The sequence below is a fragment of the Culex pipiens genome, chromosome 3, assembly GCF_016801865.2.
Source record: "Culex pipiens pallens isolate TS chromosome 3, TS_CPP_V2, whole genome shotgun sequence".
Lineage (NCBI taxonomy): Eukaryota > Metazoa > Arthropoda > Insecta > Diptera > Culicidae > Culex > Culex pipiens.
This window is the reverse complement of record NC_068939.1, coordinates 93,771,050-93,796,987: the sequence shown is the minus strand read 5'-3', so window position 1 is coordinate 93,796,987 and position 25,938 is coordinate 93,771,050. Positions and strand designations below refer to the sequence as shown.

General features: G+C 37.5%; 1 protein-coding gene across 7 annotated transcripts in view; it reads right to left on the bottom strand.

The window, feature by feature from the left end:
- The window catches only part of LOC120413404 (lachesin), a 221,814-nt gene that overhangs the window by 178,165 nt on the left and 17,711 nt on the right, over nucleotides 1–25,938 (bottom strand). For 2 of the 7 annotated variants that reach the window (XM_052709741.1, XM_039574204.2), the window contains one exon: nucleotides 3,722–4,496. In XM_052709741.1, the coding sequence (XP_052565701.1) occupies nucleotides 3,722–3,836 (115 nt within the window). In that variant the 5' untranslated portion in view covers nucleotides 3,837–4,496. The remainder of the gene's footprint in view (nucleotides 1–3,721; nucleotides 4,497–25,938) is intronic. The other 5 variants (XM_052709743.1, XM_039574206.2, XM_039574209.2 and 2 more) reach the window with 3 other exon arrangements.

The following is a 25,938-nucleotide window of genomic DNA, read 5'->3' as shown; positions in this document are numbered from 1 at the left end:
ACTTATTTCAGATTTACTGAAATCTGCACTTCTGAAATTTTCAGTAAATGAAATTTTGCTAAAAAAACTATTGAAAGAAAGTATAGCTAGCTTATTAACTTTACAAAATGAATAAAAATTTAAAGTTGTTAAATAAAATGTTTGAATTTTTCAAACAACAAAATTCAAATTTACTCAGAAAATTTTCAGCATAACAATTGCGTTTTTATTAATATTTCAAATACAGATTAGGTGTCGGAGTCGGAGTCGGAGCCGGAGTCAACAAATTTTGGAAAGCTTGAGTCGGAGTTGGAGTCGGAATCGGCTAGAGTTGGTAGGCCAGAGTCGGAGTCGGAGCCGGAGTCAACAATTTGTGGAAAGCCGAAGCCGGAGTCGGAGTCGGAGTTGGAGTCGCTTGAAATATGACCCGACTCCGCAGCCCTGTTTTCAACTCTCGATATCTCGGAATCTATTCGTTCAGTTTTCGATGCTAAAAAATGAAACTATTTTAACTTTAGAAAATTTCAAAAATAGATGTTATTACTCAATTTCCAGGCTTGATTTTAAATCATTTTTTGAAGATCATTATATTCACCAAGTTTAATTTTCTTACATTAAAATCGAGCTCACACTTTCCGAGAAATCGTCAGTTGAAAATTACTGTAAGTGTAATTAGAAAAACTCATTTTCATCGACTCGGCTGTATCTCAGAAACCTTTCGTCCAGTGTTTCAAGAATATTTCTTTCAAGAGTAACTTTCTTGCATAAGGTTTTTTTGAAGACAAAAACTTATAAAATTTACTAAAATTTTTATCTTCATGTGACTATAACTCCAAAGTTCAAGTACTTTTTAATTGAAAATTTTATTTAGCCTATTAATGTTTTTTTCAAAAACTACATTTAAAAACAACATATCTCTGGAACAAGATTTTGCAACATCCTGCACAATAGCTCAAAAAATGTATTTGGAGGCACGTAAACATAAATAAAAATCAATAATTAAAAAAAGACGTTTTTTGGGAATCAAACATTTTGTGAAATAACTTGCAATAAGGCTGGTACAAATATTTTTAAAAGTTTTTTTCACCCCCCCCCCCCCCTTCAAAATTGGCCCGAAAAATCAGGGGGCAAAAAAAATGTTTTTACAATAAACTTCAAAATGTCAATGAAAATTCAAGTGCAACCAGGTGAAATCAAATTAAAATACATTCTCCTGCGTTTAAAATCATGTTTGGGTTTATTAAAAAATCTTAAGATTTTTTGAAAATTTTCGATGCAAAATCTTTTTTTTCGATACAATTTTTGTTTTTGTCAGATCTTAATTTTTTGAAAACTAATGATTGCAAAACAACTGAACTAGTGTAAAATGCATTTTAAAACACTTTTTTCATTTAAATGTGAAGACTATGGCTTGTTATTTAAATTTTTATATTTTTTTTATTTTTTTGCCCCCCCCCCCCCTTGACCTCGGCCAGGGCCGAGGGACAAAAACTTTTTTAAATATTTGCATCGGCCTAAAGATAAAACTTTTTTTTTGTTGTAACTACATTCCAGACTCGATTATCCGTAGGCCTTGGCAAATTTTTACTTCAGATAATCGAATTGCAAACATTTTTTTTCTATTCGTTGTCTTATTTTTGATTGTCGAACTTAAGTATGACCCCTAAACTACCCTAAAGGAATTTAGGACTTTTATACCCAAGATGGCGACAGAAAAAAGCATTTTTGCCTTCCTTACAAAAGAAAGGTTTAAGGTTTGCTTTTGGAAAAAACGCTTTTCTCAGAAATGTTAAAAAAAATCGTGCACGGCGGGGAATTGTCCCAGAAAAAAAATCCAATTACTAATTTGGAGGTTTTGATGCGCTCTTTCGATTGAATTTTGGTCCGAAACCTGGAGACATCGGATTGTTTGCCGATACGCCAGCTCCGTATCCGTATGCTCTCTTCAGGAAAAGTGTTCTGCAGACCATTACCCTTAGGCCTGACCATACCAGAAGTTGGCGCGTGATTTTCCCAGACCTGTAGGGGCGTTTGAACAAAAAGTCAAAATTTTCCATAGTAATTTCCATGTAAACTTTAACCCTGATGCGCGCAGCCAGTTTACAACCAAATGCGCTGATATTTGGCATGAGAGCTCCTATGGGCATGCCCTACAAGGGGAACCATACTAAAACTTGATCGGAGAACTTTTTGAAAATCGTACCCACCCTACCCAAGTAACATTTTTTTCCAGGAGTTCTACAAGAGCTCTTCAAGATAGCTACAGCATAGCAGTTTGGACCGCGGTAGGATAAAATTCTCTTCAAAACTTCTTCAGGAGTTTGGAAGAGTACTTGAAAGAGAGTTTTATCCTACCGCGGTCCAAACTGCTATGCTGTAGCTGTCTTGAAGAGCTCTTGTAGAACTCCTGGAAAAAATGTTACTTGGGTACTGAGTACCCTTTATTTTAATTTTTTTCTAATAATGTCAATCCAATAAGTTTTTCTTAATTAAATATAATTATTTTGCGAACCATAATGTACCTCTAAAATTAAAAAAAAAATGCATTCGAGATTTAATCTAAAAAGTTTCGATGCTTTAGACAAATTCTCACTGGGTGGTATCATTATGTTTCTGAAAAAATAATTGAACCGAGATATTTTTCGGAGTTTCATCATTTTGTAAGAGAGGCTCTATTTCACCTCTGGTGATATTAAATCTTTTTTTAAAATTTAATTGGCAATCAACAACTCAAATTTGGGGTCGTAAAACTCGAATTTGAAACTAAAAGTAAGGCTTCATCCATAAAGTACGTCACGCTAAAATTAGCCAAAATTTACCCTCCCTCCCCCCCCCTTTGTCAAGCTTTTCCTATACTTACAACCCGCAATGTCACACTTGCTCAGATCCCCCCTCCCCCCTAGAGCGTGACATACTTTATGGATGACGCCTAAGAAAATTGAAAAAAATACGACAAAAAATTTGTTTGTTCATGATTGGATTATCTGAAGTCCCATACAAACCTTCGGATAATCCAACTTCTGATAATCAACACTTCGGATAATCGAGTCTGGACTGTATCTTTTTAAATAACTAATACTAATATTACTGCTGGCGTCAATAATTAGAGTTCACGTGCGGTGATACGACCGCAAGATAATGGTCGCATGACAGCCGCATGAAAACCCCAGAACAAATTTTTGGGTTGTTGTCAAAGGTTGCCTTGAGTTTTGAGCTGACTTTTTGGAAAATATTCAAATCAAATCAAGTTGACAGCCAAATCAACGTAGAATTTCAGTTCAGCTTGCTTATTTTTAGACCGCGGTAGCTTTGCGGCTATAATCTCCTGTCACTCACAACCAAGCAATACAATAATTGTGAAATGATTTGCGAAAATTTAAAGAACTACTAACGTGTAAAACGATAAGTCTGGTTTGAAAGGTTTCAATGCGTTGATGTATTTACCGTTACCAAATTACCTCGCACTCAACTACACATTGGAACGGTATGCAAAATAATGAGCTTTGTTAGTTCTATGTTATTCTGTTTGAATGACCATCATCATCATAGCTATCAATTGTTAACTGTTTAGCACTCTTGAGCTTTAATAACGAATCGACAGGTGACAAGGTCAATGTCATGTCAGGTTTATTTTACAAATATATTCATTCCGTTGGAAATAAGAACATTATGAATTTAAAGCGAACCTTTAACATGACCCTTAAAATTGTCAGTGAAATCACCCCCATTGCGTTCTACTCACCGTGCGTGACCAGCGTCCCCAGATAGATCATAAACAGCACGTTCCGGTGGGTGAACCGCGTCGGCAGAATGTTCAGCGTGATCAGGATGAGCTTGACGGTGTGTATTATCAACATTATTGTAACTTTTTGGGCGAGCTTCCTCTCTCTCTCTCTCTCTGCTGAGTGTCGAAGTTTCACAAGTCACTTGCCTCGTTACCGCCGGAGCCGGAAGCTTTTCATTCACAAAAAGTGAGTTGGCGGCACTTTTTCGCCACTTTTTTTTTGTTGCTCAAGTTTGAGTGTTGATTTTACTGGTGGATTGCACATTTACCAGTTATTCGGACTGTTAAACACATAGTGGCTGCGCTGCCTCCGCCTGAACCGTCATTAAATAATGATTTAATGTTGTAGAATTTCAAGTTGAATGAACATCATGCAACCTGTGCCGTGCACCTCGACTTTATGATGGAGTTGGGGATGCGGTTCAGGTCAGGTGGTGGTCGGTCATGTTGAAGAGTTTTCAATTTTCCGAATTGGGTTTTATATGGTGCGGGGAAAGTGGGGTCACCGGGAAGTAAAAAGGGAATGTTAATTAATTATAATGAAAACAATTGCAGTTACAGTTCAGGAGAGAGAGAGAGGGGGTGAAATTTGTGTTGCAGACCGCGCACTTTTTTGCTGAATGTGTCGAATGGTGTATATTTTGGAATGGTAATTATTTATTAAAGGTAATAGTCGCAGTGTTTTGTTGGCGCCTGGTGGTTACTGAACGGCCAGTTGTTGGGGGCTCGAGCTCTGGAAAATAGAAATTTGATATGATGTTACTACATTGCGACCGTTGAATCATTCATGAGAAATAATAAAATATACAAAAATGACTGCATAAATATTTACTTTATGCATCAATCATGACGATAATGACAAGACAACTGATTAAAAAGGAACTTTAGTTATTCATATGTGGTTTAGCTTACATTTGTTATTTATAAGATTTTTTTAATTATGGCATTAAATAGCTGATTTTGAGATTTACAACTTGTATTGGAAAAGTTCATCATTTCAACGTTGCAAACAGCAAACTTTTGATCGGGCACGCCTTCCAAACTTGCCTTCAAACCTTCTCCCGGCGGTGCAAAAGGGGCTGGATTCAACTCAACACGCCAGCAAGTTCAAACTTGAGAATGCTGGCAGCTGTCTAGCTCAGAACTTGAAATCTGGGCAAAACACCCTCGGAAAAGTGGTTATCTTTTCGCGTAGCAAGTGTGCACCCTCGCCGATCGACAGCCTCCCCTTAACTTTATCTTAGTTACGAGAAAGTACCTGCCTGGGAAGTAGTCGAACCCTGCCTCCCAAAATCCACATGTACAGGAGAAGAAGTGGGGGAGTATTTGTGTCTCAAAGCTCGAGATATCGTAACGTAAATTTATGAAATATTCATGAACTTTGAAAGCACAAATATGCAGCCGTATTTTCACCTCACGTTTTGTCCTCGCAACACCACTTTCCGTGAGTGTGTTGTACACCTTAAGGGAAGGATTTCACGCCTCGTCTGGCACAAAGTTCCACGTGAATAAAAATTCAACCCAGCCGACGACGGTGCAGCGAAAAATTTTTGAAGCAAAATTTAATTTCATTTCCACTAAACAATTCATTTCGAGGGAAGCCCGATCGATTTGTTGCCACCTTCCGGGGTCTTCGGCAAATATCGACGGAAGATAAAAACGAAAGCGGAAAAACCTCCCTCGATCCGATTCCGGGAATGCCTTCAACGGTCTGAACTTGGCATAAATTGAGCACGTGGGAGTACCCGACCGCCGAATGCCTTCTGCTCTATGGCAACGGTTGGATGAATGAGAAGTGAAAGGTGAAATTATGCAAATGTTGCTTTACGGATTTCATAACAACTTACGGCTCGATTGAAAGGAAATGGAGTGGAGAACGCCACCACCGCCACCATCACAAAACAGGTTGATTTCCGAACGATGCCGTGAGGGGAAGAGTCATGTGATAGCAAACCACAGCCAGGTATTGATTATTTTTAAATGCAAGATCGCTGTTAATCGAAAGTGCCGCCCTCCAACGGCTAATGGGTTTCCGAGGTCAGGAGTTTGGTTTCTGTTGAAATTCGTTTAGGTTTTTACTTATACTTTTCTTAAGATTTGAGATTCTCCATTTTTGCAAATGCATCGATTTAAAGATGTAAACGGGAAATTCTTTTTTTTTTAATTTAAATAAAATGATTTTTTTTTGTGTGGTTAGTCGACATAATAAGACTCAATTTATTTGTTTAGTGACCTGCGTAGCAACAAAAAAAATCAAATGCACAAATTTTTCAAAAACGACATTTGAAATGTTTTAAAGTGTTTACAAAAAAATGCCATTGATGGACCACACTAGTACGGCGTAGGGCATTGAATGTAAACAGTATGGGTCTTATTAAATTGGAGCACATTAGAACTAAATTTTTACACACCTATTATGTTAAAATGAAATAACTTGCAGAAAAATGATAATTTGGGTGAATAAAACCCGATTTAATCCCACCTGGGGAAGATAGAGCCTTTCTTACAAAAAGAAGATAACGGCAGTTACTTTTTTTTTTCAAAGAAAGAGCAAAATAAAGAGTCCCTTCATGAATCAATTCAAAAACCGTCGATCTCTGGCTTGTTACGGCGGTAGACCCACAGATCTTAACTCCAGTGAGTCCTTGGATGACCCAGGACATCCCAACTCATCAGAAAAGTAGTATACCATACTCACTAAAGCTATGCGGGTATGTTCCGGGGTCGAAATCCGTCGACCTCTGGCTTGTTACGGCGGTAGACCCACAGATTTTAACTCCAGGGAGTCCTTGGATGACCAAGATCATCCCAATAAGTTGTTAGAACAATGTACTGTAGCCTGCCACACTCACTGAAGTAGTCTGGGTAGGATCCGTGGTCAAACTTTTGAAGTTTCGACTTGATTCTTTGGCAAGCCTGTTGCACAAATTTTCCGGAAGTTTCGGATGGACTAAAACATCCCAGGTGTTGCAAAACCATGCAAAATGTTTTTATAACATAACTAAACAAAATACAATTGATACATTTTGAAAATTCTCCGACAAATTACGAAATCCCAATGATTCTTAATTTAAGTCATATTCTCAATTTACCCCTTTCAGGCCTGATGGGTCATATATGACCCATTAGGGTGTAATAACAAAATCGATTTTCCAGCACAGCAATTTTTCAGTTCCTTTTGGGGTCCTAAACAACTCCCCAAAGTTTGAGAACGATTGGTTCAGTCCTCACATTGCGCAAAGCGATTCAATTTTCCATATTAATTTGTATGGGAAAAACAATTTTTTAAATTTTGATATTTAAAAAAATCACGTTTCACGCTGTACTAAAACCGGATTCATATTCGGATGCTCTGAAAGATGCTCTACAATTTTCCCGAAGAGAGTATGGTGCTAACTTGCTCCTGAAAGAAGATACAGCGTCCTTAAAACTCGTCTAAAACAGGATTTTCGAGCAAAAAACACGTTTTAGACGAGTTTTGAAAACGCTGTATCTTTTTATAGGAACAAGTTAGCACCATGCTCTCTTTGGGAAAGTTGTAGAGCACATTTCAAAGCAATCAAATATGAATTCGGTTTGAATATAGCGTGAAACGTGGATTTTTAAAATATCAAAATCTAAAAAAGTGGGTTTCCCCATACAAATTAATATAGAAAATTGAATCGCTTTGCGCAAAGTGAGGACTAAACCAATCGTTCTTAAACTTTGGGGAGTTGTTTAGGACCCCAAAAGGAACTGAAAAGTTGCTGTGCTCACTAAATTTGAACAACTTTATTTTTTTCCATACAACCATATTACACCCTAATGACCCATACCGAAATTCGGTTGTATAAAATCACACAGTGCTCAAAACATACAACATTGTTCAGCAAAGTTGTAGTTTATGAGTTTCTCTACCTAGGAAAAAAGGTTTGAGTGGTTATTCATGGCCTTTTTGACGACCTAGAACATCGTGAAAACCTGAAATTTGGAAACTTCAGAAAATTTTGAATAAAAATCAAGCTAACAACGATTTTTCCAGGCAAATGAAATTTAGTTATTACCAGCCATATCCTCGCGACCATTTGGCACAACTTCGATCCCTTTGGATCTCCTTTGGGATGATCTAGGTCCTTCAAAGTGTTCTGAAATACAGATCTTTGAGTCTACCACCGTAACAACAGGATTGTACCAAGTTTCCGATTATGGTTCATATTCAGTGATGTCCGTGAGACTCTTTGGCAACACTATGAGCTATGTGGATCACTTTTATGATGTTCTGGGTCCTCCAAAGTGCCCCGGAATACAGATCTTGGAGTCTACCGCCGTAACAACAGGATTGTACCAAGTTTCCGATTATGGTTTATATTCAGTGATGTCCCTGGGACTCTTTGGGATCACTATGAGCTATGTGGATCACTTTTGGGATGTTCTGGGTCCTCCAAAGTGCCCCGGAATACAGATATTGGAGTCTACCGCCGTAACAACAGGATTGTACCAATTTTCCGATTATGGGTCATATTTAGTGATGTCCTTGGGACCCGTTGGCAATACTCTGAGCTATTTGGATCACTTTTGGGATGTTCTAGGTCCTCCAAAGTGTCCTGGAATACAGATCTTGGAGTCTACCGCCGTAACAACAAGATTCCACCAAGTTTCTGATTATGGTTCATATTCAGTGATGTTCCTGGGACCCTTTGGCAACACTATGAGCTATGTGGATCACTTTTGGGATGTTCTGGGTCCTCCAAAGTGTCCATGGGACCCTCACTGAATATGAACCATAATCGTAAACTTTGTAGAATCTTGTTGTTATGGCGGTAGACTCCAGGATCTGTATTCTCGGGCACTTTGGACCTAGAACATCATACTCTGCAAAAAAATAAATGGTTATTTCGGGTTTTATTTTTCCAATGTTTGCTATCCCCACCGATAAACCATAAAACGTTGGTGCGCATGGAGTCCAGATTTCGAAACGTCTGTGTATTTGAAACGGACATGTCTAGAGTTTTTTTAAAGGTTCTATAAAGTATTGTCTCTCTTATGTTTATAGGACCTATTTAAAAAAACAAAAACTCTAGATCTGTTGATGTAAACGTTTGGAGTTAGTCTAAAAATGAAATTGTTGGCCAAGTAATATTTGAATGCACCCTTTTAAACAGTACCGAAAAAGCGTGTTCAACACCCCCTCACTCAGTTGTTTGTAAACCATACCTTCCACTACCACTATAGTCTGCTGTACTATACAGTCAACGAGGGGTGAAATAGAGAAAGGAAAATCCAATTTTCATCTTCCGGTGCCGTTCAATTACATTACTGCAATTGGTCTGTGATTGGAAAAACTGCATTCAGCGTTTCGGTTGTTTTTTTTTCATTTTGTTTTTCATAAAATAATCTCTGCAGGTGTGAGGATTTCATCTGGTACAATAATTTTTCGATAAAAGCAGGAAAAATACTATCATTTGACTATTTAATCAACACCAACAAGAGGATTAACACACGCTTTTTTGTTAGGATGGTCTGTTTTTATCTGTTTACCCATTCCATTATCACCATTAAAATCGCGTCAATCAGAGCAAAATGCAATCTTTTTGTTCAACACTCCTGGTGTTCTTTTGCTGCTAAATCCGAAACAAATTCCACCGACTGGAAAGCGCTGCCCGCCGGCAATGAACTTTATATCCAATTCAAATCTGAACATTACCCGATTTTCTGTCCGGCTGGGCACGAAAAAAGGGCTAGCAACACTGGGCCTCACAGCCACGGTCCGACTTCAACAACAGCTGTTCGTTTGGTCGAATGGGGTGGAAAAAAACGCCCCCCAAAATAACCGGTTAGGTTAGGCGTCTGGAGTTTGGTAAAAAGTTGGAATCGAATGGAAGATTTTTTTTTAAACCATATGTTCTGAGGGAATCTTTTTATCTTGGTGCTTTTTGAGCATTATTTCAGTTCGAATTTCAAATTATCATCGCTTTAAATTTACTTGAACAGCACAAATGAATTCTTTTATTAACTAAACAAGATACATTCAATTGAGATGAATTTTTCAATTTCCAATTCAGAGCTAACCAAACGTCAAGTGTAAATTCGAGCCTCCCACATTTCGACGCTCGACTCAACTCTGCGCAAGGCTAGAAGAGCATGCAAATGGAATACAAATTTACATCAGTTCGGTGCAAATTCCCCGATGGATACACTGGATTCTGAATTGTGTAGTAGGTGGAAAAGTGCCAAAACGAAAAAGAATTCCCACTCATTTCGAAAGCAAAGTGAAAAAAATAAAATGTTTCACTGCCTGAACAACTCACTCCGGCTGGGTCGGTTCGGAACTAGTCAAGAGCAAATTGCTTTACATCCATATACCTGAAAGCTCTTCGTCCTCCAGCAGCAGCAATGATTCTCGCAAACGAATGAACGAATGGACTCTTCTCTGTACTCTTCAGCACAGAGTCTGTAGCGAGTGAATGACCGGTCCTGTTTGACCTGTATTACGGATCAAGGTTTTTTTTTCGGGGGGTTTTGCCACCAAACGGTAAAAGTTGAATTCAGTTTCACTCACGTGCTCCATTTCAGCTCAATTCCCAAATTGCACACATTTTTCAGCGGCAGAGTGGAAAATTTGTTTTGGCGCCCTTTAACAGCGTTCAAAAATATTACCAGCATTTCGTCGTAATCGTGCTATCTTGACACACGTGCTGTTTTGGGCCAAGTTCAGTTAAGAACGCCATTTTGTGCAAGTGCATCTCAATGCCTCACTGATTCCTAAAATTCAATTTCAATCCTGAGATGTTCAACAAAAACTGAAAAAAACTCCGTGCATTTTGTCACTCTTCATATAAAACAAATTTCAATCTTGTCGTGCTATCTTGACACAATCTGAAAACTGATGCAAGTAACGTCATGATTCGAAATCCGAACACTTAGTACCATATTATTTTTGTTATAGCTGGCAAAAAAATCATGTAATAAGTTGGAAATAAAGAAATATCATCAGGATTTAGTTTTAACAGTCAGTTTTAAGAGAATGCATGCAAAATATGTCTTTTCTAACAATTTTTCATCAGAATTTGAAAATTAAAATGACTTGTTGTGCTTCAAATCCCGGACACTGTAAAAAGCTGATTCGAAATCCGGACACTTTTGCTTCGAATTCCGAACACTCGATTTTGCTAATGAATGCTAGTGAATGGCATTTTTTAGGTCTCAAATAAGCTGTTAACATCAAAACAATCGATAGTTTATATAAAAATTTGCTAGAATTTAAGGAAATCAAAAACATAATTTTCTGCTTTGCCTTCCCGGTGCTTCGGACGCCTATGAAATATTTCCGTTGAAATGTTTTGCATTTTTGGTAAACTTATAATTTTATTTTATCCAATTGTTTTGGCATTAACTACAGCGTTCAAACAAATTTTAAGTGAAAATTGATGATAGAATTCATCAAATAACACAGTTTTGACATTCATAATACGAACTTATATCCAAATAATTGATAAACCAATTGAAGTGTCTGGGTTTCGAAGCGTCCGGGAATTCGAATCATGACGTTACTCTTATTGGAAAGCGTTTTTCTGGACAGGTCAAACATCTACAAGTTGTGACAAAATAGCACGATCATGTTGATTTGAAAATTAATTACTAGGGCATGTGATTTTTCGCGGTTTCACGAAGGCCGCGTAGTCTGTGAAATTCACCCTTGGCCGTGAAATTGGTTGAATACCGCGAATTTCAACATAGATTTTTCATTGAAACAATTACGGTACGACCCTTCCATTTTTGAACATGCGAAAAAAGAGGTATTTTTCAATAATATGCAGCCTGAAACGGTGATGAGATAGAAATTTAGTGTCAAAGGGACTTTTATGTAAAATTAGACTACCGATTTGATGCCGTACTCAAAATTACGAAAAAACGTATTTTTCATCGAAAAAAACACTTAAATTTTTTTAAAAATTCTCCCAATTTCGGTTATTGACTGAAAAAAATTTTGGAATATGTAATTTTATGGGAAATTTAGAGGGATCATTTTTTCATTTAGAGCAAAATTTTTCATTTTAAAATTTCGTGGTTTTTCTAACTTTTCAGGGTTATTTTTTAGGGTGTAACAATATTCTTCAAAGTTGTAGAGACAATTACAAAAATTTTGATGTATTGACATAAGGGATTTGCTTAAAACCATCACGAGTTATTGCGATTTTACGATTTTTTTTTTTTTTGAAAAAGTTACTTTTTGCGTTTTTTTTTGTTTCGTCGTCCGTGTCTATCGCGGGTGACGATGAACGGCCATGATCAACGACGACCAACATTTTCAAATTTTTCTTCGTAAAATCGCAATAACTCGTGATGTTTATAAGCTAACCCCTTATGTCTATATATTAAAATTTTTGTTATTGTCTGCTCTATAACTTTGTACAACATTGTTACACTCTAAAAAATAACCCTGCAAATTTTTGTTCTAAATGAAAAAATGACCCTTTTGGGTCAATGCGGATTCGAAAACTACATTAAATTTCCCATAAAATGACATGTTCCAAAATTTTTTACAGTCGAGTAACCGAAAATGGGAGAAATTTTTAGTGTTTTTTCGGAATTCGGAGTACGGCATCAAATCGGGCGTCTAATTTTACATAAAAGTCCCTTTGACACCAAATTTCTACCTCATCGCCGTTTCAGGTTGCAAATTTAAAACAACACCTCTTTTTTCGCATGTTCAAAAATGGAAGGGGTCGTACCGCCTCTCCGTCACGAGATATCAAAAAACGGACCTCGGATTCGTGATCAGGGACAAAAGTTACCCCTTAAGACAAAGTTTCACGCAAATCGAAGAGGGGTCGGGGCAATTGCTTTGTGAGTTGGCAGAGAAATTTCTATTTTTTTAATTTTTTTACCCATAAGCTATTTTTTATTATAATTTGTGTAAACTTTTATTTGATTTTTTTCCACATGTACAAGGGGACAAAACCCCATCACATCACATCACATCTTTTTAGCGTTACGATTTTTTTTTAAATAGTGATTTTTGTAAAAATAGAAATCTTATACTGAAAATTTGTAGACCTTATTTGTTTATGTAAAATCGAATTTGCAATCGAAAAGTACATTACAAATTTTATGATAAGTTGCACCGTTTTCAAAATATAAGCCCATAAAAGTTAAATTTGGTCCAAAAAATTCCGCTTTTTTTGATTTTTCAAATCAGTGCCTGGATTTTCCATTCTCGAATTTTTTATTTATTTTCAAAGTTCAGAAAATTTCCTACAATTTCATCTAAGAAACATTGAAGATTGGACCACTAAGGTACAGCGAAAAAAAAAAGAAACAGGATTTTTTTTTAATCTCACCAAATTACCCCCAATATCGATATCTCAGCAATTAATGCACAGTGGTCCAGATAGTAATATTAAATGGAAAATTGATTTTCGGAAAAATGGAGATGTTTTGAAGTTATGGTGTCTCCAGAAGAGTTGTTGTAAATGAAAAGAGGCAACTTTTGGTTTGGATGAAAATTAGGGTGGTTCAAGATTACGGTTATTTTGAACATCTAACTTTTCATGAATATTTTTGGGATTTTTTGTCTTCTACAAAAATGTTGGGCTTGCCAATCCAAGCAACTTTGTCGAAGACATCATAATTTTATCTCATAATCTATGCCTTCTACGACAAAATTTATAGAAACCATTTATGCAAACCTTAAAAAATCAGTTTTTGTAGTTGAAAATTCTGGGTTAAATTTAAGAAAAACATGACATTGGAGGCATGTAAATTATCATTAGAACCCAAAATATTACAAATTCGATTTTTGACACTTTGGTTCAATTCTGAGGCCAGATTCGGATTCACCGGGCAAAATTACACGGAGAAACATATATTTGGACAATTTTCGAATTTCATTAGGGTGGTTTTCCCTTGAAAATTAGACTTTTTCAAATGAAGACATCTCGAGTTAAAAGAAAAACACCCTTGAGATGTTTTCGGCGTTTGTAGTGCTGAATCTTCTCTTTAAAATTCACCCTTGTAGGCCTAAAATTTGGCTTGCGCCTTTCCGAGATATTTCACGGCGTGTTTTCTGGGCAACCTTAAGGAGAAAAAATAGTCATCGCTTCTTTCAAAAGTGTCATATAGGAAATTTTCTCAGCTTTCCAATGCTTCTAAGAGCGAAATGTTTCATCGGTAAATTTCTGAGACATCTCTATTTTAAGTTTTTACTTTTAAAATCCTTAATCATTTATTGGAAACTTTTAAATAACAGTCCAGGGAACTTGCCAAATGATGTGTTTCATGTGTCTTTTACTCATCAAAATTTGTAGAATAAGACAAGAAACAACTTTGTAGAAGGTTACAAACCGCTAAACATTTTGAAAATTAAGTTTTAACAGAATTTTTGAATATGTGGGATTTATTCAATTATTAAAATAATAAAACCGTATTGAAATGTTTTTTTTTTTACATGAACAAATATATTATTACATAATTTTTGTGTACAAATAACACCGGTCTGCTCTGGTTCAGCAGCTTGGAATTAGCAGATACAACCGAAATTTCTACAGGTTTGAAAATGATAATACCCTAGAAGATTTTTATGAATAAATGTCATATTTCCTTAATCAAACACCAACCAGTTCCATGGATACAAAACATGTTTAATACTCGAAATTAAACTGCAAATTACTGTTGCTAGCTTTAGGAGAAATACTTTTCATTAGTATGAAATGATTGTTTTAGTTTTTTTTTGTATTAAATGATCAAGGAATTTGAAATATTTTAGAAGTTTATAAGACTCTCATCATTCTTGATTCTTAATTTTTGTTCAAATAGTTTGGAAAGAAAGTTTCTGTTTGTTTTTTTTTTTTTTTTTTGTTAAAATATTACTTAATTTTTGTCCAACAAAAAAAAATTTTTTTGTGACGGTGTTTTCAGCATTCTGAATTGGAAGACTCGAGTTTCATTACACTCAACCCCCGGTGGTTGGTCACTTTTTCGTTTGACACTTTTTTAGTTTGTACCCCGTTGGTTGGTCAAAGTCAAACTAAAAAGTGACGAACTGTCACTTTTTACACGGCGCTCACGCACACTATCAAAACAAACGTTTGATAGTAAGTGTAAGCTCTGTGTAAAGAGGGTGTCAAACTAAAAAGTGACCCCGTTCGTTTGACAACAGTTGGTGTCAAACCATCGGGGTTTGAGTGTACTACTTTTAAGTGCATTTTCAACAGAAAACATTTTATAAAATTTTATCTTTATATTATACTCATAAAAATATGACTTTTGAAGCTTGCTACAGTAATATGTAGTACATTTTCGATTTCATATCATATTTGTATTTATGTTCCTGGTTAATGTTTGCTTAAGATAATATCAAATTTATTCATTAAAATTCAATAATACCATTAACAATCACAAACCTTCCAAAATTTCGGTTGAACAAGCTAAATCAGAGTAGACACGTGATATTTGTACACAAAAAATGTGTAATTATCAAATAATTCTTGTGAAAAATACATTTTTATACGATTTTAATTTCTGAATAAATCCCATATATTCAAAAACTTAGACAAAACATAATTTTCAAAATGTTTGGCGGTTTGCAACATTCTACAAAGTTGTTTCACATTTTGATGAGTAAATGACTCATGAAACACATCATTTGAAAAGTTTTCTGAACTGTTAGTTTAAAGTTTCCAATAAATAATAAAGGAATTTAAAACCAACAAACTTAAAATAGAGATATCTCAGAAATTTCCCGATGAAACATTTCGCTTTTAGAAGCATTGGAAAGCTGAGAAAATTTCCTATTAGACACATTTGAAAGTGGCGATGACTATTTTTTCCTGATAAGGTTGTTCTAGAAAACACGCCGTGATTTGTGTTTTAATTTCCATTTTTTTACCTGAAGTCCTAATTGACTTGTCAAAAAATAAAAATGTTTTTTTAAATCTCTTAAAATGCCCCGAATATCACTTTTCTCTAAAACTTACAACAACTCTTCTGAAGACACCAAAGCTCCAAAACTTCACCACTGTGTAATGGTCCAATTCTCAATGTTAAAATATGAAACATTCGTAAAATTTTCCGATCTTTTCGAAAACAAGACTAACATTTCAAAAAATCCAAATATTCGATATTACGCCCTTTTGAGATTTAAGTCTTGATTCAAAATATTTCAAAATCAATACTAATCAACACCTACCACTTTGCCGAAGACACCAAATCAATAAAAAAATTCTTCAAAAGTTACAGATTTTCGAATTTTAACATACCATTTTTGTATGAACAGCTTCCAAAATTGTATGGAGATCAATGACACACATGCTTCTTTGGTGATAGGGAAGGCCCCCACAAAGTTAGAGCCAAATCAAAAAAATATAAGTAAAATCCATTTCCGGCTTTGGTAGAGAATTGCTCATTGGTTACACTGTACGATTTTTCCATACCCTTTTAGAATTTAGAATGACCACAATCTCATTTCATTGAAATAGATGCTCGATAATTTTTCTCTTCAACACAGCTGGTGCTCAAATCAAATCAAACCAACCAATCATTGGATTATCGAGATTATTCCAAGCTTGAAGAAATCATGTCGTAGGTCGTCGTCGAAAAGCCAACTACAGAAAAAGAGAGAAAAAAAAACAAATCTCGACGATTGATAAGGGTTCGTACCGATAAAGGGGAAATCCTTTCAAGAGTTCCGACACATGGTGCTGCCTCACCACAAGTGAATCTCACAGCACAGACACACCCGTCGAAACACACACGTGAGCAGAAACTTGAAAGGAGCCAAAGTTTGCCCAAAAGGACGACAATTCTCCGGCCGGTTTCTCTCGGCGTTATTATTGTCATTGCCAAATTCGGATCACGTTCCGCCGTTATGTGGAGTGTTGTTTTTCCTGCCTGGATGCGTAACTACTTGTGCGTGCATTTTAGATTGCGATGTGTGTGTGTGCCCCGACTGGTGGCTGTCAAATCTCCCAAGAGGGCACACAACAGCAGTAGCAGCGAGACTGGCGCACATCTGGCAATTGCCAAGTGGAGACACATCTCTGGGCAAGTGTCGGGAAAAAAGGGGATTGCGGGGAAATTTTTTCTTGCACGAGAAAAGTCAGTTTTTACGAAAGCGTTTCTGGCAAGGTCTCATTTTTTCAGCCTTTGTAAATAAAAAAATGCTATTTACTATAATAAGAGTACACGGAGAAAAAAGAGTTTCCAAAATCGTGAACACCCGTTCATGAAATTGGGAACATGAACAAAGTGTTCAAATTCCATGGTACGTTTTTGAAAATCGTACATTCGAACACTTTGTTCGTGGTTCCCAATTTCATGAACGGGTGTTCACGATTTTGGTAACTCTTTTTTCTCCGTGTATTTGCCAAAAATATTATGCAATATTTTGTGTAAATTTTGTCTTTTATGTGGTTCAAAACTACTTTGAAAAAGAGTGTTTATAAAATAAAACAAATTTGAATTTAGATTTAATTACAACAAGTAAAACCCCTCTCTCATCTTCAAATGGGCATACAAGTGCAAATGATGATGGGGCATCATGTGTGCCACAAGCAGAAAAATGAGCAAAACAAGAAGAACCTGCCAGTTCGGGAAGGGCAAATCGAGCCTGCCAAAGCTGGCAAAAAAAAAGAATATTTTGTTTGATGACCCAAACTCGGAATCGGAACCTGCACAAACACACACACACACACACACACACACACACACACACACACACACACACACACACACACACACACACACACACAACACACTCATGTGGCTGCTGATGTAACCCGGTAACGGTTGTTGTAAGGCGTGTCGTACGTGCGGTTCTCGAGGACGTGCGCCGGTCCACGTGGACGATAAAAAGTATTAGACACTAAAGTTTACGGTTATCATGGTTGCTTTTTCTTTTTTTCCTGGAGAGGGATTTTTTCCCCGGGATGACAAGGGTTTGGACACGGTGTTTGACGATCGGGGGAAAGAGGGAATGTGGCCAAAATTTCCTTTCCGCAATATAACGTCATAATTGACATTGATGTATGATTATTTGATGCATGGTTTGACCTTGGGGTGTTCGGACGTGGGATCGTCATAAATGTATGACTTATGATTTAAAAAACAGGAAAATAAGATTATTTCCTAAGTGGTAGCCAGTTTTGAAAGTTTGTTTTTCCCTTAGTGTTAAGGTGTTATTGTAGTTTACTTTAAAATTCGGACAATTATGCAATATTCCGTGAATCTTACATAAAGGAGCTGGTCAAACTGCATTCAAAGATTTGCAATTTATAGCAACAAGATGAATGCTGTTTGATTAAATTACAATTCATTATAAAAATACCTACATTGCAGACAATCGAAAGAACGGTTTGCATTGCTGCTTTCTTCAATGTTTTTTTTTTTCTTTTCCCAAATGTCGCATGTGTCGAATCTCCAAACGACATGTCCCGACGACGACGTCTGTAACGAAACAAACGGAAAGCCAGAACCGGCGGACGTCGTCGTCTTGCGTACGCTTCTTTCTCCATTCATTTCCCGTTCAAGTGTGCCTCCTCCTCTTCCACAGCTTTCGGCCGGATCCTCTGCCATGGTTCGAGGATTGCCGGTTGCGGCGGAAGATAAAATTTTATTGGTCATTATTGCTCCATTGTGATTTGCTCGATTTGACAAAAGAAGATTTGCTCCAACGTTCGGGCGTTGATTCAACTTTGATTTCTTTGGTCTCGTGCTTTGGTTGGTGGGGAGATTTCGGGGGAAAACCTCCACTCCCCGGATGTTACAGTATTTTCAGTGGAAGTAATATGGTTTTGAAGCTCAAGTTGAAAGTACAGCCCGCAATGCAGAATTGGATTTCAGTTGGAAATAAAGATAGGGAACTTAGAACGTGGTTGTGTGCTAATGGGTTTTACTCGATACGGAGTTATGTACTGATTGTATATATGTGGTTTGCGAGAGATTATGTATGAACAGCTTTTAAACAGTTCATGGGTTTCTATCGGAAGTAAAACGTCGGTCCATTTGCGTAAAAGAGGTTTTGGGTGACTCACCACACATAACCTTCAGACGCTTAGAAATGAGCATAAACTTGCAACAGAGACCACAAAAGACCCGGGGGTCGTTAAAGTGGATCGCTTTGCTTTTTTTGGGTGAAATTTTAAACCACTTGACTGGAACGCTTTAACAACGTTTTTTTTCTGAAAAAGGTCACTGCAATTGCGTTCTAATAAGTGTTTTCTTGAAGTTCTTGTCTGATCATCAGATGATTATTCCTAATTTAAAAATATTTTAAAGATTGAAAATGCATAAATAAGCAACATACAATTTATCATGAATAATTTACAACAAGTTACTTCCATGAAAAATTTAAATTTTTAACAAAAAAATCATCATCTTGATTATTCGGCTGAACATCTTTTTCACTACCGTAAACTGGGGTCAATCGGGACACATGGGGCGAATTGGGACAGCAGTTTTAACCATGTTGGAGCACAATATTTTGATTCTTCTAGATGGTTTCGGTTAGAACAGACTCAGACAAACAAAATGTGTACATCCATTTCCAAATTTAAAAGCTTTAAGTGCTCTAAAAACTGCTGTCCCTATTCAGACTGTAGTCCCGATTCGCCTCAGCTTACGGTACTACACTTGCAAGTCACACGTCACACGTCGTCACACGTATATGGGCAATGTGTGTAAACAAAGTGAAATAAATATTTTTGATTGATGCTGACAAAGAAATTCACAAAAAATCATCAGCAGATTGATTTTTTGGAGAATTTCGGGAGCGATTTTCTTTTGCGTGATTTGCCTCCTCTCTCTTTCGCGGGTGAAGAATGATCGCAAGCGAAATGATTTTGATCAATTTTTTCATACATTTCAAATATTTAATCATTTTATTTGAAAACACTCAAAATTTTCACAAAACTACGTATTTTTAGAAAAAAAACTCAAAATTTCAGTTTTTACAATATGGGAATCAAACGATCGAGATTTTTTCATACATTTTGATTGTAATAACAACATTTTTTGAAAATACTCAAAACTTTCACAAAACTACGTATTTTCGAAGAAAAAAAACTCGACATTTCCGTTTTTACAATGTAGGTATCAGACGATAGGGATTAGAGGGTGACGAGCGGGAACTCCCGGGAAAAATTTCCCGGGAAATCAACCATTTTTGGACCTCTCGATTCCCGGGAAATTCGAACGAGACTCCCGGGAAATATTGTACCTATAAATATCGAAGCAAACTTAGATAAACTAATAAGAAAAAGATTTGAAAAAATCAAAATGGATTTTAACATTAAAATTTAATTTAATTTAATGTTCAATGTTCGATATTCAAGTTCGAAAAAACCAATGCTTCTCTAATCTTCTTATTCGGATAGTTTAAATTTTAACTTGTCAAAAATTCCAACAACCAGAATTGAGAAAAAATTGGACCCCAAAATTTACCTTTAAAAATATTTAGCAGTTACACCCAACACATGAAATCAAATGTTTTATTTTTTTTTTAATTATTTCTAAGAGGGAAAAAATTTTTCAAGTTAAGTTCTATTCCATAATCTTCTCTTGAGCATAGCAATCCTCATAATCTTGTTTTTTTTGTGAACATATGAATTTTCCTAATAACTATAATTATTTCTTCAATGAAATTTAACAGTTGATCTAAAAAATTACAGAAAAAACAGTTCAATTTGTTGTTTTGAGTCGATGTTTATCATATTGCAAAATTTCCGATAATGGGAAATTATACATTACACACTAAAAAATAATTAATATTACACTTAACTGAATTTATAATCCGATGTAAAAATCATAGATGTACTCGAGAACTTAACGTAAAATTATGTTTGAATTGATACAGAGCCCCAAATCGTCGTTTGAATCATTAAACAAAACATTATGTCAAATATCGTGTAATTTTAATTTATGTTTGACTTTATTTTGCGTCTTATTTGATGCACATGATTGGAGCGTGTTTTTAGATGTAATTTTATGTCTCAGCAGACTGAATTTTAAGCTTATTTGAGTGCTCTCTCTTGACAGTGCAAGCGAAACGTCAGCCATCTTTGTGTTGTGCAAATCGGTGGAGGTCGAGTTTTTCACTTCTATTCTAAAATTGCCGATAATGTTTCGATAATCTTTGGGTTTCCTCTCAAAATCATTAAGGTAAGTTTAATTAACCATCAGCTGCAACCGAAGGTAATTTGCTTGCAAATAGATAACGAAAGTTTGTTTTTCTTTTCTCAGCTGTTCGTGATGGAACCACCGGAGGGGAAAACAATCGGCATCGGTCACTGGTGTGAAAAATTAGTTGCTTAAATCCACTTCGCCTTGGAGCAAACAAATTGGCCGCCTCCGGCATAGAATGCAAGACTGACCCGGCTGAATCGGAAAAATGAATCGACTACGACGTCTCCGGATCTCACCGGAACCAAAATTCGGAAATCTCGGATTATGCTGCAGCTGAAGGATTCTTCAGTGGAAATATCCGCAGGTGACTACTGGAGTTCAGATGATGTCAGTAATTGGCTCGTCTCGGGCGACGAAAAGGAATACGTGTAAAAATCAAACCCGACAAGTGCAAAAAGTTCAGGCTGCTAAATTTTTCGTTGTGTTTCCAGATTTTTAGGGTCGTTACGAAACAAGCGGAAATCGAAAGTGTTATTATACGGAAAATGTGTGATGTATTTTTTGAAAATAAAATATATGTTAAATTATGATTTGCAATCGATTTATTATTTCTAACCTAAAAATCACATTTTTCTACCAGCAGCAGGTTTCCCAAATTACATCAATTTGAAAATTACATCAATGTAATTTTCAATGCTTCGTCAAATAGTTCAAATGTTTCATGTAATTTTCAAAACTGATGTAATGTTGCATCAGTTATGACGCTCCAGTTATGTGCATCGAAATGACAGAATATTACACGAAAATTTTTTGGTGTGTAGTTATATTAGTTATTTTTTTTACAAAAATCTAATAGGTAACAACTTTTGAAAAAACCACTCAGTGCGAATAAAGATTCGTAAATATTATAAAGATTGTTATCCGAGCATTCGTTGGTGAAGGTTGTCTGAATCAACATGACTCGTCGCGTCCCGGCGCAAAACGCCGGCAATATTGCCCTACCTGCGGCTCAAGCAGGCAAAAAAGTGGGAATTTCCAAAAGGAAGGTTGAGGCCTCAACTGATGGCCAAAAACCGGGGATTTCCAAAAGGAAGGTGCTTTTGGAAGTGACATCGAACAGCAAAAAGACGAAAAAGAGCGACGGTACTGTACCGATGGATGAGGAGGAGGAGAACTCTTCATCGCACGAGGAGCAGCTTTTGAAGAACAACAAGTTCGCTGGACTGCCTGACGAGGACCAGGTAGCGGAAGCAAAGGAGAATGAAGTGAAACAGCGAAAGGAGAAACTGCCTCCTTTTTATGTGCGGCAATCAGCAGCAACGATCGACTTTCGAGCGGGGCTGGTTGAACTCATCAAGTCTGGGAAAGTCCAAGGCAACATTCGTCTGTGTCAGGACGGATTTAAGGTGCTGGTGCAATCCAGGCAGCACTATCAACTGGTCAAGGATTACTTGACCGAAAACGAGGCGGAGTACTTTACCCATGATGTCGTCATGGATAAGCCGTACAAAATCGTCGTCAGAGGTCTGTACGACATGCCAGTGGAGGAATTAGCTGCCGAGCTAAAAGTTTTGAAACTGGATGTGTTGGCCGTGCACAAAATGAGCCGACGCAACAAAGACATCAAGTACCGTGACCAGCTCTACCTGCTGCATTTGGCTAAGGGATCGACGACGCTTCCTGAGCTGAAGGCGATCCGAGCGGTTTTCAACATTATCGTGTCGTGGGAGCGATACCGACCAGTGCATCGTGACGTCACACAATGCTTCAACTGCCTGGGCTTCGGGCACGGAGGTAAGAACTGCCACCTGAAGCGTCGTTGCGCCAAATGTGGTACCGATGCGCACATCACATCCCAGTGCATCCAAGATTCGCTGGTGAAGTGCCTCAACTGCAACGGTGAGCACTCGTCAACCGACCGAAAGTGCCCCAAGAGAGCTGAGTTCGTGAAAATCCGGCAGCAAGCATCGACGAAGAATCAGCCTCAGCGTCGTAGAACTCCTCCAGCCATGGTGGAGCAAAACTTTCCACCTCTTCAACCGCGACGGCAGGTCCCGAACTTGGCACCGTTGCCGTTGGATCCCAGGAAGAGAGCTGAGATGAATCATCCACGGCCGGGTTCCAGCCAGGAGCCGAGACCGCCACCACCGGGCTTCAGCCAGGAGCCAAGACCAACCCAAGAACCAGCAGTTGAGGAAAATGGTAATGATCTTTACACCTCAACCGAACTCCTCAATATTTTCAAACAGATGTCCGCTGCACTGCGTGGATGCAAAACCAAGACCCAGCAGATTGAAGTGCTGACCTCGTTCGTCATCCAGTATGGATCGTAGGTCCCTCAAGCTGCTGAATTGGAATGCTTGCTCCATTAGGAGGAAGAATTTAGAGCTGGTGGATTTTCTTCGCGAGAAGGAGATCGACGTAGCTGCCATCACGGAAACTCATCTGAAGCCCGGTGAAAAAGTTTATCTGCAAAACTACAAGATCGCGACGCAGCTCGATAGGACCGCCTCTGGAGGAGGAGGTGTGCTTGTCGCTGTTCATCGTGATCTCAAGCCACGCCGGCTGCCACACTTCAAGCTGGACATCATCGAGGCCGTTGGGGTGGAAATTCCCACTTCGGTTGGCCCAGTACTCTTCATTGCTGCATACTGCCCACGTCAGGTGAATTCCAGAGATGGTTCAGCAGCAAAACTGAAGGGCGATATCCAGAAGCTGACACGGCGGAGCGCAAAGTACATCATTGCTGGTGACCTCAACGCGAAGCATGAAGTTTGGGGCAACAGCAGGAGGAATCGGAACGGAGTGATTCTGCACAACGATCTGCAAAACGGATACTACAACGTTGTGAGCCCGGATCGTCCAACGAGGGTGGCTCGGTCTGGGAATCACTCAATCATCGACTTCTTCATTACCAATATGGCTGAGAACGTGGCTCATCCTGAGGTGTTTGAAGAGTTGAGTTCTGATCACTATCCAGTGGTTGTGGAGGTTGGAGCTTCCGTTACTTCACAGAGGCAACCAACCCGGAAAGATTATCACAACGTTGACTGGCAGCAGTTTCAGCAAGTGGTCGACAGCAACATCGACTATGATCAACACCCGGAAACTTCTGCCGATATTGATCGTTCGCTGGAGGTGATCCAGCAGGCTATCAACCAAGCGGAGGCTGCCAACGTTCGGGAGGTTCCTGTTAATTTTAAGGTAACTGATATTGACGTAGATACTAAACACTTGATTAGACTTAGGAATGTTTATAGGAGACAATATCAACGGACTGGGGACTATGACAAAAAGATTTCAGTGAATAATTTGAACAAAATCATACAAGACCGACTTGACAATATCAGAAATCAAGAATTTTCAAAACATGTAAGCCAGCTTGGGAATTATTCAAAACCATTTTGGAAACTTTCAAAAGTTCTTAAAAACAAACCAAAGCCTATTCCTCCTCTTATTGTTGAGGATTCTCCTTTGATTACATCCGAGGAAAAGGCAAATGCACTTGGGCTTCATTTTGTTAGTTCACATAATCTTGGCGCTTCTATGACCAGCCGTAAAGAAATATCAGTTGCCAATAGTATTTCAACAATCAATGACTCTACCTTTGAATTTCCTGCAGATTCCCATGTTTCTGGTGAGGAAGTCAAAGTTGCAGTTAAACAAATGAAAAATATGAAAGCTCCAGGCTTTGATAACATTTTTAATCTAGTGTTGAAAAAACAGAGTGATCAGTTCTTTCAACATCTAGCCAATATTTTCAATAAATGTTTGCAACTTGGTTACTTCCCCACCAATTGGAAACTGGGCAAAGTCATACCAATTTTGAAGCCTCAAAAAGATCCAACATCGCCAACAAGTTATCGTCCCATTAGTCTTTTGAGTAGTCTGTCCAAACTCTTTGAGAAGGTCATCTATTCAAGGCTTTTGGATTTTACCAACGATAATAATATAATTTTGAACGAGCAGTTTGGCTTCCGAAAGGGACATAATACTACTCATCAGCTTACGAGAGTAACTAAAATCATCAAGCAGAACAAGCTTGAGTCTAAATCAACTGCTATGGCTTTGTTGGATGTTGAGAAGGCTTTTGACAATGTTTGGCATGATGGTTTGATACATAAACTGTATTTATACGGTTTTCCAATGTATCTTATCAAAATTATCCAGCACTATCTTTCGGAGAGATCGTTCAGGGTTTTTCTGAATGGGATTGCTTCTGGATTATTCAACATTGATGCTGGGGTTCCCCAAGGAAGTATTCTTGGCCCACTTCTGTACAATATTTTTACATCTGATTTGCCTACTCTTCCTGGTAATGGTGTGTTGTCACTTTTCGCTGATGACACTGCCGTTATTTATAAGGGTAAAATAACCAGATATTTAGTTGGCCGTCTTCAGAAGGGTCTTGACGTTCTTTCCGAATACTTTGGCGACTGGAAAATTCGCATAAATGCAGCCAAAACTCAAACCATCATTTTTCCACTTTCCAAATCGGCCAGATTTGCCCCAAAGGATGATGTTTTGATAAAAATGAATGATGTTTCGATACCCTGGTCAAAGGAAGTTGTCTATTTAGGTCTCATACTTGACTCGAAACTATTGTTTCGGCAGCATGTAGACAAAATATTGAACAAGTGCAGCATTCTCATCAGGTGTTTGTATCCTTTAATTAACAGAAAATCAAAGCTATCTTTGAAAAATAAGCTAGCTGTTTACAAACAAATAATTTACCCCGTTATTGAGTATGCAGTACCTGTTTGGGAGTGTTGCGCTAGAACTCATAAATTGAAGCTCCAGCGTGTCCAAAACAAGGTACTCAAAATGGTTTTGAATGTTCCGGCTGGACAAGATCAAGTGAGGTTCATGAATTAGCAGAAGTAAAAATGTTGGATCAGAAGATTCAAGAAAAATGTTTGAAATTCAGGGAAAAATGTGCTATTTCTGAATACCCCTTGATTCAAGGATTGGTTTAGTTTATTGTAAGATTAAGTTAGTTTTAGGATTAGGTTATGTTTTCTTAACATTTTTTTTTTTTCTCATTGTACCTAATGTTACGAAAATGATAAATCATATAC